The sequence below is a fragment of the Leucopleurus acutus genome, assembly GCF_964270905.1.
Source record: "Leucopleurus acutus genome assembly, chromosome: 17".
NCBI lineage: Eukaryota > Metazoa > Chordata > Mammalia > Artiodactyla > Delphinidae > Leucopleurus > Leucopleurus acutus.
The window spans coordinates 35,141,913-35,154,922 of NC_139159.1; the positions used below are offsets into that span (position 1 = coordinate 35,141,913).

Genomic DNA, 13,010 nt, shown 5'->3' on the forward strand with positions numbered 1-13,010 from the left:
AAAATAATTCCATGAAGTTTAGTGCCGAGAGTAGTGTACTGTTGCATGAGGATACGAAACAGACATGAGAAGATTATTATCAATAATAGGCAAATTATGGCCAGGGTAATAAATCCTGACAACCTTCCAGTAATCCAAGACTGAGGGTTTAACCACTTTAAATGATCCAGTAAAGTTTGAATTACATCTTCTGGCGAAACATCATCAAGATGTTATTTTGTATATCCTGAATTTCAGCATTTAATTTCTTAAGATTAAGACTAATATTATTATCTGATCAAACACTCAGCAGATGCATTTTTACTTTTTCCCATTCCCAAATACAGTCACTGTACTTTTAAGGAGTAACACACATCCATGTATACTTTGCATGACAAGCTAAACGCATCCTCAATTTTAATGCTGCCATCTGATCTCCAATCCCCAAAATTGCGTTTTTAAATTCATCTAACTTGTTATTAATCCGTAAATATATGTGACTTTGTAAAGATAAAGCAAGACTGGTATGTTGAGATAACTGATTAGCAAAGTGAGCATGATAAATACTCTGTGAAAGGGCAAGACCGGCAGTAGCCACGGTAGCAGACAGAGCAGCCGAGGCAAGTAAACTTACTATTAGCCACCCAAGAAAGCGTCTCCTCTGCAAGGCTTTAGACAGTTCCACCCATGCCTGTACTCCAGTATCTTCATACCAAGGTTCTCTCAGATGTACAGGCACCATAACATACATGGGTTGCTTTAGTATAAGCACAGATTGCGTTCCTGCAGAAGGGAACATACAACTGCTAAAAATACAATTAACACAGCTAATATTATATCCTCCTTTGGAAGAATTACCAATGTTAATAGAACCACACAAACGTGTATATGGAGGAGCAACACAAGTTATAACAGGTGTATTGGAATAAGTTAGAGCTGGTTTCCATATATCCCTGTTCTTTTGAAATGTGATAAACCTATCTATGATGGGAAAAGAAGAGATAAGAATTGACACCTTGGTATAATCTATAGTACCATATTTGGTTATTATTCCAAGATGCATTGCAACGTTCAAAATTGGATGCAGGAAAGTTAACGGTCATAAGGGGAGGCAATTGATTTTTTGATTTTCTGTTAAGCATAGTAACCTTATGTCCAGCTATAAGTATCCCTTGTCCTCCAAGTAAACGCTTCATACAGAAATAATTTCCTGAATCTTCACCTGTAACCTTGGCTATAGTAATAGCGGAATCCCTAAGTGGTGAGGCGTATGAGATTTGACCTCTAATATTAATAGCTTGCCCATTTTATATCAAATGATGGTATCCTTAAGATCCTCTCGTCGGCTGGTAGCCAGGCAAGTAAGAGTAATGTTGGTTCCTGTAAAACGAAGGATGCCTGGAGAGCCTGACAAACTAATTGATTGATCCGTTCCCTCATAAACATCTGTATGCTCATAACTAATACCCTTTACACGTCCAGTTTCCAGATTCAATGGGCTAAGACAGACAGGATGGGTACTAAACCAGTTAGTATAATTTACAGACATATTGATTTGTTTTATATTCCCAATAAGAGGCCCATAAACACTTATCATTGTAAAATACAGGAAACTCTGCTTCAGACCAAGATATGGGTTGTAATAGTGGAGGATAAGGTACATAGGCCCAGTAAGTTGCTGCATTAACAGCGGGAACACATGAAATGGTTGCCAACATAACCAAAAATAAAGTTACAGGTGTAACAGGATTATTCTGTTGTTTCACTGACTCTTGAGCTCATGAAACCAGTTGTTTAATTTGTCCCCAAGTTGGAACATCACTCCTTTGAGTCGTCCTGGCAAGTGGTCTCCTCTTCTTCTTCTTTTTCTCAATCAACACTGTCAAATTTTCCGGAGAGGTGCAGAGCTTCTTCATCTTCTGAACTAGGTGAGCTGTGGCGAGCCATCTATTTGCTTGACTAAGCGCTCAGGAAGCCAGCAAGGTCCAGGCGCTGATCTGGGAAAGATACACACGTGACCACGTCCCCAAATCAACACAGGATCAGGACCACGCCAAGTGCTGGTTAACGGATCTTTCCAGAGGACCTCCGGAGATTGAGAGGCAAATCTTGGCTCAGCCACCAACCTTCTCCCTGCAGAGCAGCCAAATTTGTCAACAGTGAGAACATTTAAAATAAACAGAGCATCATTTATAAGGTTATGTGGCGTTGTTCTATACAATTCCCCCCTTTTTATTTTTTCAATAGTTAGCTTTAAAGATCTATTTGCACGTTCTATAATACCTTGTCCTTGAGGGTTATATGGAATGCCTGTAATATGGGTAATTTTGTAATGAATTACAAAATGTTGCAAAAGCAGCGGGCCCATTATCTGTTTTAATAATTTTGGGAAGGTTCATGAAAGCAAAACAGTGTAATAAATGAGTGATAACATGTTCAGTAGCTTCTCCGGTCTGTGCTGTAGCACAGAGGAAACCAGAATAAGTATCGATAGTGACATGAACAAACTGTAATTTCCCAAAAGACGGGATATGAGTAACATCCATTTGCCATAAATGCCTAGGTAATAATCCACGAGGATTAACAACATAATGTGGAACAGGAAGGTGAGGTAAGCATTGTGCGCATTGCTTAACAATTTGTGGGGCGGCTTCACCAGTAAGGGAAAATTGTGTGTGTAATGTAGCCGCTGACTGACGGTGTAAAGCGTGCAACTGCTGTGCTGCTTGTGAAGCAGTTTGATCATAACTTACCATAATATGAGGGTGTACAGGACATGGACCATGAGTATCAAGAGTATGAAGATAATGAATGCAGTATATTAGCCATTCTTGACAGCATGACGAACGGAAAGGAGGAGTACGGTAAATTGGGACATGTCCTGCTTTAGGGAAAAGAGATTGAGGAGGAGTAACTTCAACTCTATTCTTGGGAGGAAAATGTACAGGATAAAGATCACGTTTAGATCGAGTTAAAACATCTGCATTCGCATTAAGTTTAGTCAATGGACCAGGCAAGTTAGAATGAGCACGGATATACAGACCTGCAACAGGACCATCATGGGAACGAATAAGCTGTTGAAGCAAACGAAAAGAGGATGATAATTCAGGGTCATTAGTATGTCCTATGCTTGCAGTCTCCAGAAGAAATCACAAGCTAATAAGATATTTACTATCAGAAAACAAATTAAAAGATATAGAAGGCAAATGTTTAAAAGACATAATGACAGCATACAGTTCAACACGTTGAGCTGAAGTCCAGGAAGTTTCTTTAACGAGGTTTGTTCCGTCGTCAATGATTACAGTAGCCACTCCTGAAGAAGAACCGTCCGTAAAAACCAAAGGTACATGAGGAACAGGCTGTTGACTAATTATAGAAGGAAAGATATGAGTTAAGTTTGCTGAATTGGATCAATTTATCAGCAGGGTAATGGCATTCCAAGGTACCTGAAAATCCTGCAAGAGCAAGACCCCATTCATTACTATGTTGAAAAAGCCAATTTTGTGGACTAACTGAATAAGGGGTAATAATTTGAGAAGGTTCTATACTTATAGGTTGTAAGCATCTAGTTCTACCTTGCATTATTAAATTACTAAAAAGTTCATAATAAGGGTTAATAACTTTAGAGGGTGTAGATTTCATATGAATCTATTCAATAATTCCAACAGTTTGCCATAAGACGGCAGTAGGCACATGAGGAGTTGGACAAATTATTAAGAAAATTGGAAGGTGAGTATGAATTCTAGTTAATTGTGTAGAACTGATAGATCTATTGACTATTTGTAAAGCTTGAAATCCTTCTGGAGTCATAGAGCGTGAAGAAGGAGGATCTGAGTCACCTTTAAGAATATCAAACAAAGGCTGTAATTGAGCAGTAGTAAGTTTTAAGGAAGGCCTTAGCCAATTAATATCGCCAAGTAATTTTTGAAAAGCATTTAATGTTTTTAAATTATCAACTCGAATTTGCAGTTTTTGAGGCCTAATAGTAGTGTTATCAATATATTTTCCCAAATATAAAAATGGAGATTGTCTTTGAATTTGTTTTGAGGCAATGACCAAGCTAAATGATTGTAAGGACTGTTGTAAAAATTGAAAAGCAGTCTCTAATAAAGAAATATTATCAGTGGCTAAAAGTATATCATCCATATAATGTATGAGATATAACGATGGAAACCTTTTTCTCACGGGAGTCAAGGCCTGAGCCACATATTTTTGGCATAATGTAGGACTATTTGCCATGCCCTGAGGCAATACTTTCCATTGAAATCTCCTCATGGGTTCCTTAAAAATTAAGGCAGGCAAGCTAAAAGCAAAATGTTTTCTATCTTCAGGAAACAAAGGAATAGTGAAAAAACAATCTTTTAAATCTATAACTAAAAGATGATAATTGTGTGGTATGGCTGTTGGAGAGAATAGGCCTGGTTGAAGAGCTCCCATTATTAGCATAGTATTATTAACAGCTCTTAGATCCTGTAATAACCTATATTTTCCAGGTTTTTTCTTGATAATAAAAATAGGAGTATTCCAAGGACTACTGGAAATTTCTAAATGCCCTAATTGTTCCAGTACTAATTGTTCTGCAGCTTCTCATTTCTCCTTTGTGAGGGGCCATTGGTCTACCCATACAGGGTCATCAGTCAGCCAAGTAATTGGATCAGCAGTGAGTGGAGGAGAATCCAAGGCCCCTAAGAAAAACCCAAACCTTGTCTATCATTTTTTATTTTCACATCAATAGGATAGACAGTTCCTTGTTGATTTGTTCCCAGCGCTTTTGTGGGAAGAAATCCTTGATCCAACATCATATTAGAGACTTGAGAGTTTGGACTATAAAGTAATACTCCCATTTCTTTTAATATATCTCGGCCCCAGAGGTTTAAAGGCAGCCCAGGCAAAACATAAGGCTGGAAATATCCTGAATGGCCCTCACTATCTTGCCATAAAAAAAACTGACTACTTTGCATAGGAGAAGAACTTTGTCCTATTCCGTGAAGTTCTGTAATAGTAGGACTGATGGGCTAACGTTTAGGCCAGTGTACCTGCGTCATAACAGAGACATCAGCTCCAGTGTCTAACAAACCTGAAAAAACCTTTCCATTAATGGTTCATTTCATTTCTGGACGTTCTTTCCCTATCTTCTGAATCCAGTAGGCAGCATTAGACGATCCAAAAACCTTTGTTTCTCTCTTTTGATGTTGTAAAATTTGTCCATGAGGTACAAAGGGCAAAAGTAGCAATTGTGCAATTTTATCACCAGGAGAAATAGTTATTATATTTTTAATAGTTTGTGCCATGACTTTTATTTCTCCTTTGTAGTCAGAATCTGTGACTCCTGGCATAACAGTTAAACCTTTCATGATGACACTACTTCTTCCCAATAATAGTCCCATCAAACCCTTGGGTAAAGATCCACAGATGCCCGTAGAGAGAGCCTGAGGACCCATTTCAGGAGTTAATACATATCGGACGGAGGTACTGAGCTCCAGTCCTGCGCTTCCTGGTGTTGCTCTGGAGAGCGAGGATATTGTATGTTTTTGTTTTTGGTTAATGTCTGATTGATAATTTGAGGAGGATACACAGACATTGCCCTTATTATTTGTTGGGGCCGGGGAAGGCCCCGGGAGGAGTTTCCCGACAGTGGTGGCCCATCCTTGTGGGCCACTGAGCAACAATCTGTGCCCAATGTTTTCCCCTATTGCATTTAGGGCATAAACCAGGGATTTTCTGACCATCTGGAGGTTTCTGAGTAGGGAAGGAAGGACTAGGGTTAGAATTAAAAGATCTACATTCTCTAGCAAAAGGACCTGTCTTTTCTGCATTTAAAACAAATCTTTGTTTTCTTTTGATTGTTTTTAAACCCCACTTTAGTTAATGCTGCAGCCACAGCAGCACCCTGTATATAAGTAGGCCCCATGTCTGCACAAAGGTGAATATAATCCTCCAATGTTCCCCGTTTTCTCCAAGGTCGAATCGCAGCCTGACACGCATTATTAGCATTTTCAAAAGCAAGTTGCTTAACTACAATCGTACCAGTGAGTCCGTCCACAATGAGTCTCCCCACCGCCTGTGACAACCTATCTACAAAATCAGCATATGGTTCATCAGGTCCCTGTCTAAGTTTTGAAAGATCTTCAGTTTTGTGTGTAGAAGGACATTTCCTCCAGGCTTGTAATGCCAAATGATTTATTTGAGGATAAGCAACAAAGGGATAAGTTAATTGATCTTGTAAAGAAAGATATTGTCCTTCCCCAATCAGCATATGATAATCAACTGGAATATTATGGGCAGCATTCTTTTCTGCTTGTTCAGCAGCCCGTTCATAAAAATCAAACTTCCATATTAAATAATCTCCACCATTTAAACAAGCTCGTGCAATAGACTTCCAATCAGCGGGGGGAAGAGCTTCTCCTGTCAACCATAGCAGTAGTAAAAGGAGCAGTGGGCCCATATTGAGCACAGGCAGATTTTCAATCTTTCAAACCTTTCAAAGGGAGAGCCTGATGCTCCCTAGTAGCTTGTTGAGGATTATTAGGATCAGGTCTTTCTATGACGGGACAACAGAAAATAGGATCTTCTCCTCGTTTTATTGCTCCTTGTACAGCGCGCTGCAAGGGACTGAGCATTTTTACAGATGTGGATTTTTGAGGAAGACAGTCCTTATTAACCTGCAGCTTTTTCACTGACTTATCTATCACAGCCATTAGAAAATCATCCTCAGGATATTTCTCTCTTTTATGTTTACAAGCCTCATCTGTTAAGTCAAAATGTTCCTCTTCATCTAAAATATTTAAATTAATTAGCTCTTTTGGTTTAGGAAGTGGTGACACAGTAGTTGATAATACAGTCTCTCCTTCTGTCAGAGGCTTATGTTTTTCTGACTTTACATTCAAATCAACACTATCATGAGAAGAATCTAAACATATTTTTATCAGATTCCACAAACTATATGTAACAACAGGAGTATGAGTAGGCCCTCGAGACTCGTAATAATTTTTTAAATCTTCTCCAACTTTCTGCCAGATTTCTATGTCAACAGAGCCGCCATCAGGAAACCAGGGAGATACACCATGGATATGCTGTAAAAATTCAGTCAACAATAAAGTTCAGAAACTTTATTACCCCGAGCTCTAAGCATCAAAAGTAAAACCTGAGCAAATAATTCATACATCTTTGAGCCCTTTTGCCCCATCTTATTTTACTTCTGACTATTGCCTTATGCCTCTATTAGTTCCACTTTTACTGGTGGCCACACATATTTTGCATAAGGGTTCTCTTACCTGCACTTTCTTTTTCTTTTAATTGCCTTCACGCTTCAGGTCCCTGTTCGAGTGCCACTTGCCGCGGACCAGCCGGAGAAAGAGGATCTCACCGCCCAGGGTCAGAAGGGAAGGGGTAAGGAACTGAAGTAGCACCGACGGATGGGGTCAGAAGGACCAAGACAACTGATGGTTGCAAGGCAAATTTTATTATGCTACAGTTGCAGATTATCTAGCCTAGAAATCGGAAGGTTGCCAGATGGTGGTTTACATTATCTACAGACTGTCTCGGCTCAAGGTTAACTTCCCTGGGAGGAAACCCATAAACCCAGAAGCATCAAAAATAACCTGCATGTGCAGGGGGGAGACAGCTTTGCTTGTCTCATTTTACATTCTTTCTGATCTCTGGGCCCTGGTGATTTATCTCCCATGGAATGGAACAAGGAGGGGAACAAGTAGGGACAGTCCCTTCGAGCAGCGGCGGCATGCCTGGCATGTCCTTACCTGCCCTCAAGGCTGACTGCTTCCCACACGTATGTTGCCTTGTTTAAGCCTCAAGCCCTCGATCCTTTGTTGAAATACAATAATTTCATTCCTATGGTTTTCAATACCAAAAACTCAACCTCCAGGAGGGCTAAAGTCTAATTTGTACTCCAAACCAAGTAGCAGTGCAGTTCGCTACTACTGAGACTGAATCCATAAAGACTTCAAGACCACATCCAGAAGACAAGTTATTATATATAATACCCTAGAAGGTCTGAAACATAATTATCATATACATAGCTGGTCCTTCAGAGCTTTTTACCTATAACATGTTTTCTGATGAAAGTTATTTAATGTACTGGAGATAACTGTGACTTACTGATCAAATATTTGAATACGTATACTTACCTGGGATTTCATTTCTGCTGAAAGAAAAAGGTAGAACAGGACTCACTAAAAAAAACAAACAAACATTAGAAATGAAAGTAAAAATCTTAACACACACTATCACTTTTGGAAGCAGCATAGAGGGGCAGTCAACGGTAAAACACTGGTGAAATAGGTCAAAACTCTAGGCCAAAAATCCATTATTATTATCATCAGTGACAGTACCACAACTGTGCCCTTCAGAATTAATAATCACTCCTAAGAATCTTCATTTGGCACCAGATGATGCGGTTAAGAGAAACACTCTGGGAGGTTTTGAATCAGACTTGGTTTTTTGTTAGCCAAGTTACAGGAGAATTTTTAAAGTGGGGGGAAGGGAAGAAGGAAACGGACCAGGAAAAGAATTTAAGCCATCATCTATAAACCAACAAAGCACTGATACTTCCGAACATTATGTCAGACACTAAAATGACTGATATAGGCTCAAGTGGTTTATAAAACCTATAAAAAGACTACACCAGCAAAGTCCCCATTTATCTGTAGAGTTCAGAAACTAAAACAAGGAATATTTTAGCTTAAAAGCTTATCTCAAGAGAATCATACACACTTCACATGAATAAAAATACCTGAAACCAAACATTTTTAAAAGCTCCAATACCCAAAATATAAAGAAAAATATTAATTCAGAAGACTCGATCAATCTATGATAATCACAAAATGGCTGGGCAATCTCTATCTCCCCTCCACACTAACCATCCATCCCATGGAAGACCAAGGGAGATCAGACCTTCCAGACTTACCGTCCAGACCTTCCAGACACCTGGCTGCTGCAAAATTCTATGGAGACTCCTTGTGCAACAGCAGTTTCCCATCTCTTGTGTCTCTCCCTATCATGATCATGGTCATGCAGGAAGCAAGTCTGGCTGTGCTATTTCTTATCATTGACTGTCACCCATCTGCAGCATGGTATTGTACAGATAAGGAAAAAGTAGTTCCCTTTCCCCCAGAAGGTTGAGGCTCAGGTACAGGGTAATTCTCCTGTGCACACAGTCATTATTTAGGCCGACTCAGTGACTTCAACAGGCGTAATCATGTGATCAGGTTTGTTGCCAGCTGCGTAATGCTCCCACATCTGTAGATAGAGCCGCTCTAGGTCCATTGTGTATTGTTTGGTGTTGAACAGAGGGCTAGATGTTCTCTGCTTCCAGACTTTGCCACGAATTTTCTTCAGGTATTCTAGATCAGTTCCCAGTTTCACAGCTATGTCTTCATATTCTTGTCTATTTTGAGCAATAAGCTCAAGACAGCCTAAACAAGTGAGCTGGGAAGCTGCAACTCGGGAAGCAAGAGTCTCTCCTGGCATAGTCACCACGGGTGTCCCTGACCAAAGGACATCCATCCCTGTGGTGTGTCCATTACAGAGTGGAGTGTCCAAGCAGACATCAGCCAGCTGGCCTCTCCGAACATGTTCCTCTTTAGGAGCAACAGGTGAAAAAATGATACGCTTCTGGGGAAGGCCCATATTTTGTGCATACTGTTGAATATTAGGTTCTCCTACTGCTGGAAAACGCAACAGCCACAGTACACTATTGGGAACACGCTTCAGAATATTTGCCCACATCTGCAAAGTAGATGGGTCAATTTTATATAACTGATTGAAGTTACAGTACACAATGGCATCTTCCGGTAACCCGTACTGAGAACGGGTGGTTACAATAATGGTACGGGGAACCTCCTCTCCAGTGGCAGCCTTAATGTTGATCTGGGTAGTTGCCAGTCCATTGCTAAGACTGAATCCATTAATTGTTATCTGAATTTGTCCTCTGTTAATCATTTCAATAACTGCTTCTGCAATAGTATTCATAGGAATGACAGGCATATTAAGAGCCGTATTACTGCTGTCTGCGTTGTCTCCTCCATCAGGACATTTCATCTCGACAATCTGCACATCTGGGAGACTATCAAGAAATGCTTTGAGGTCGATGCCATTCAGCACAATCCGATTGTCATAAATGTGCCCATTGGACTTAAAATCGATGACTGCCTTCTTCTTCAGGTGAGGGAACATATTAGCATGATCACCAATAAAGAAAGTACGGGGCATATAAGCCAGTTTCTCAGAATACTGCTCAGCAACTTCAGCAGGTGAAGTTTCCTGATCAGTGATGATATAATCCATGAAAAGCACGCCACTGGTCCCAGGGTAGCCCAGCCACATTGCCTGAATAGGAGCTGGCCTGAGAGCAAAGAGTTCATTTCGAGCACCCCTGGTATAACCATTCATATTTACAAGGATGTGTATACCATCTTGATGGATGCGATCAGCTGCTTTCCCATTGCATGGAATCTGAGAAAGATCAATGAAATGATGGGCTTCTGCCATCACCTTCGCTCGGAAGTTTGTGCCATCATCTGGGCTCAGGGCATAACAGAATACCTCAAATTTATCAGGATTGTGCATGCCTGGAATAGACTGCATAAGATGAGAAGTAGGATGATTCCCAAAGTCAGAACTCACGTATCCTACACGCAGTCGACCATCACTGAGCTTCAAGTCTTTTGGATGTTCGTACGGTGGTTTATGAAGGGCACTGATCTCATCCAAGCAGAGGTTCCCATGGCTCTCAGCAATAGCCTTCCTGAAGCCATGAGAAAGAGGATAGAGCATACTATGATGAGGCTGCACAGAAGGCAACCTATTCTTCTCCAGCTGGCCAGCCACAATGCTGACCAACTTCTTCATTCGCTCATCATAGTCTGTCCAATCACAGACAATCTGCAGGCAATGAGCCAAATCACAATAAGCGTCAGGAAAATCAGGTTCAAGCTTCAGAGCAGTGCGATAAGCAGCAATTGCTTCTGGAATATTCCCTGAATACTTGTGAATGGAAGCCAGATTGCTGTGGGCATCCGCAAGTGCAGGGTTAATCTGAATGGCACGAGTATAACACTGCAAGGCTCCCTGAACATCCTGCATCTCCTTTAGAGTGTCTCCCATGTTACAGTAGGCATCAGCAAAGGTAGGACTGATTCGAACAGCCTCCTTATAATGCATCAGAGCTTCCTGCAGTTTTCCCTGCTGCTGCAATACACTTGCTAAATTTGAATGGGCAACAGCAAACTCTGGGAAGACTTCTAATGCTTTACAATACAAGCGAACTGCCTCTTCAATGTTTCCCTGGTCTCCTTTGATATTGGCTAGGTTATTTAGAGAGTCTGCATGGGTGGGACACAGCCGCAGAGCTGTATTGTAACAATCTTCTGCTTCGGCAACACTGCCCTTCTCTTCCAGAGCGTTGGCTAGGTTGCAGTAAGCATCAGGGAAATGTGGTTGCAATTCAATAGCTCGCCTGTAGGTGTCTACTGCCAGATCCATCAGGCCTTGCTCATAGTATACACAAGCCAGGTTGGCATGTACCACTGCATGATTTGGGCTCAAGCTTAGGGCACAAAGGTAAGCTGCCACAGCTCTGTCAAAAATCCGTGCCTCTTTCAAGACATTTCCTAAATTGATATAAGCATCCAGAAAATTGGGGTCAAGGGTGACAGCCTTTTCAAAGTGATGAATTGCAAGCCAAATCTCCCCTTGTGCATTGAAAACACAGCCAAGATTACTCCAAGCTACTGCAAAGTTCGGTTGCGTCTCCATTGCTTTCAAATAACATGCCTTGGCTCCTTCCAAGCGACCCAGGGCTTTGAGCAGGTTCCCCAGGTCACTGCGAACACAGTACAAATCAGGATTGCACTGAAGAGCAGAGACGTAAGCTTGTACTGCCCCTTCCATGTCGCCTGCTGCTACCAAAGCGGCTGCCAGGTTAATATAACCATCGATGAAATCTGGTTTGAGATGCAATGCATGCCGGTAATGCTCAATTGCTTCCTGCAACTGCCCTCTTTCCTTGTACACATTCCCCAAATTCGAATAGGCTTCTGCCAGAAGAGGGTTCTGTTTAATTGCCAGAGTACTAAAGTGGGCAGATCTGTCCAGCCTTCGACACTGGAAGTGTAGAGATGAAAGTAATAAAAGTACTCCAGTATTGTCTGGCTCTTGTCTCCACAGCTGCATGCAGTGTCTCTCAGCTGCCTCAAAATCTCCTGCCTGATACTCTCGATGTGCCAACTCAGCTAACCCTTGGAAGGAAAGCATACGTTTCGTTGGTTCTGTGCTGTCGGCCACGTTGCCCACAGAAGACGCCATCTGGAGCTTCTGGAGAGAGTGAGAAAAGGGGGTAATTGAGTCCCGCTGCCGCCACTACTGGCAAGAATGTTTCTAGAGGTAGCAAATACGAGGGCAGCAGCCGTACCACTGCTTTGGTAGGCTTAAGCGGCGGCAACAGTAACACGCACCGAAACTTAGGAACTCTGGTTGGCCATCTACCTCTCACGCTCTTGAAATCTTAATTCTTAACCCTGCCCTCTTCCACCATTTTTCTCCTAATCAGGGAATAAAAATTACCTATACACTTGCCTTAGAAGAAATCAAAAGTCAGTAGTCCAAACACTTTTTAAAATTTTGTTTTCTGTCCAGTTGGAAAGGAAATACACGATTGACTTTACTTCATCATTCATATAGTCAATGTGGAAAACATTAGGGCCGTGAATTTCAATACAGTAAGATCAGAAAATTTTAAATTGGCCTTCCCAAACCACTAACAAGTAACCAATGTTGTATATAATGCTAAAATCTTAGAGACTGAGTTTGATATTTTAAAAGTTCTGAAAGGATTAGCTAATTTCTCCTCATCATACTTCTCATGCCTCAAACCTGAGTCTTACTTTTTTTAAATTAAATTTATTTATCTTTATTTATTTATTTTTATTTTGGCTGCGTTGGGTCTTCAATGCTGCGTGCAGACTTTCTCTAGTTGTGGCGAGCGGGGGCTACTCTTTGTTGCGGTGCCTGGGCTT

The 13,010-nt window shown here is 41.1% G+C and overlaps 1 protein-coding gene across 1 annotated transcript; it reads right to left on the reverse strand.

Annotated features, from left to right (window-relative positions):
- Positions 1-9,159: 9,159 nt before the first annotated feature.
- Positions 9,160-12,300, reverse strand: LOC309974060 (UDP-N-acetylglucosamine--peptide N-acetylglucosaminyltransferase 110 kDa subunit-like; the record flags this gene model as incomplete). The annotated part of the gene is made up of 1 exon (XM_082858512.1): positions 9,160-12,300. One exon carries the CDS (start codon positions 12,298-12,300, stop codon positions 9,160-9,162), a length of 3,141 nt encoding a protein of 1,046 aa, XP_082714638.1.
- Positions 12,301-13,010: the final 710 nt, after the last annotated feature.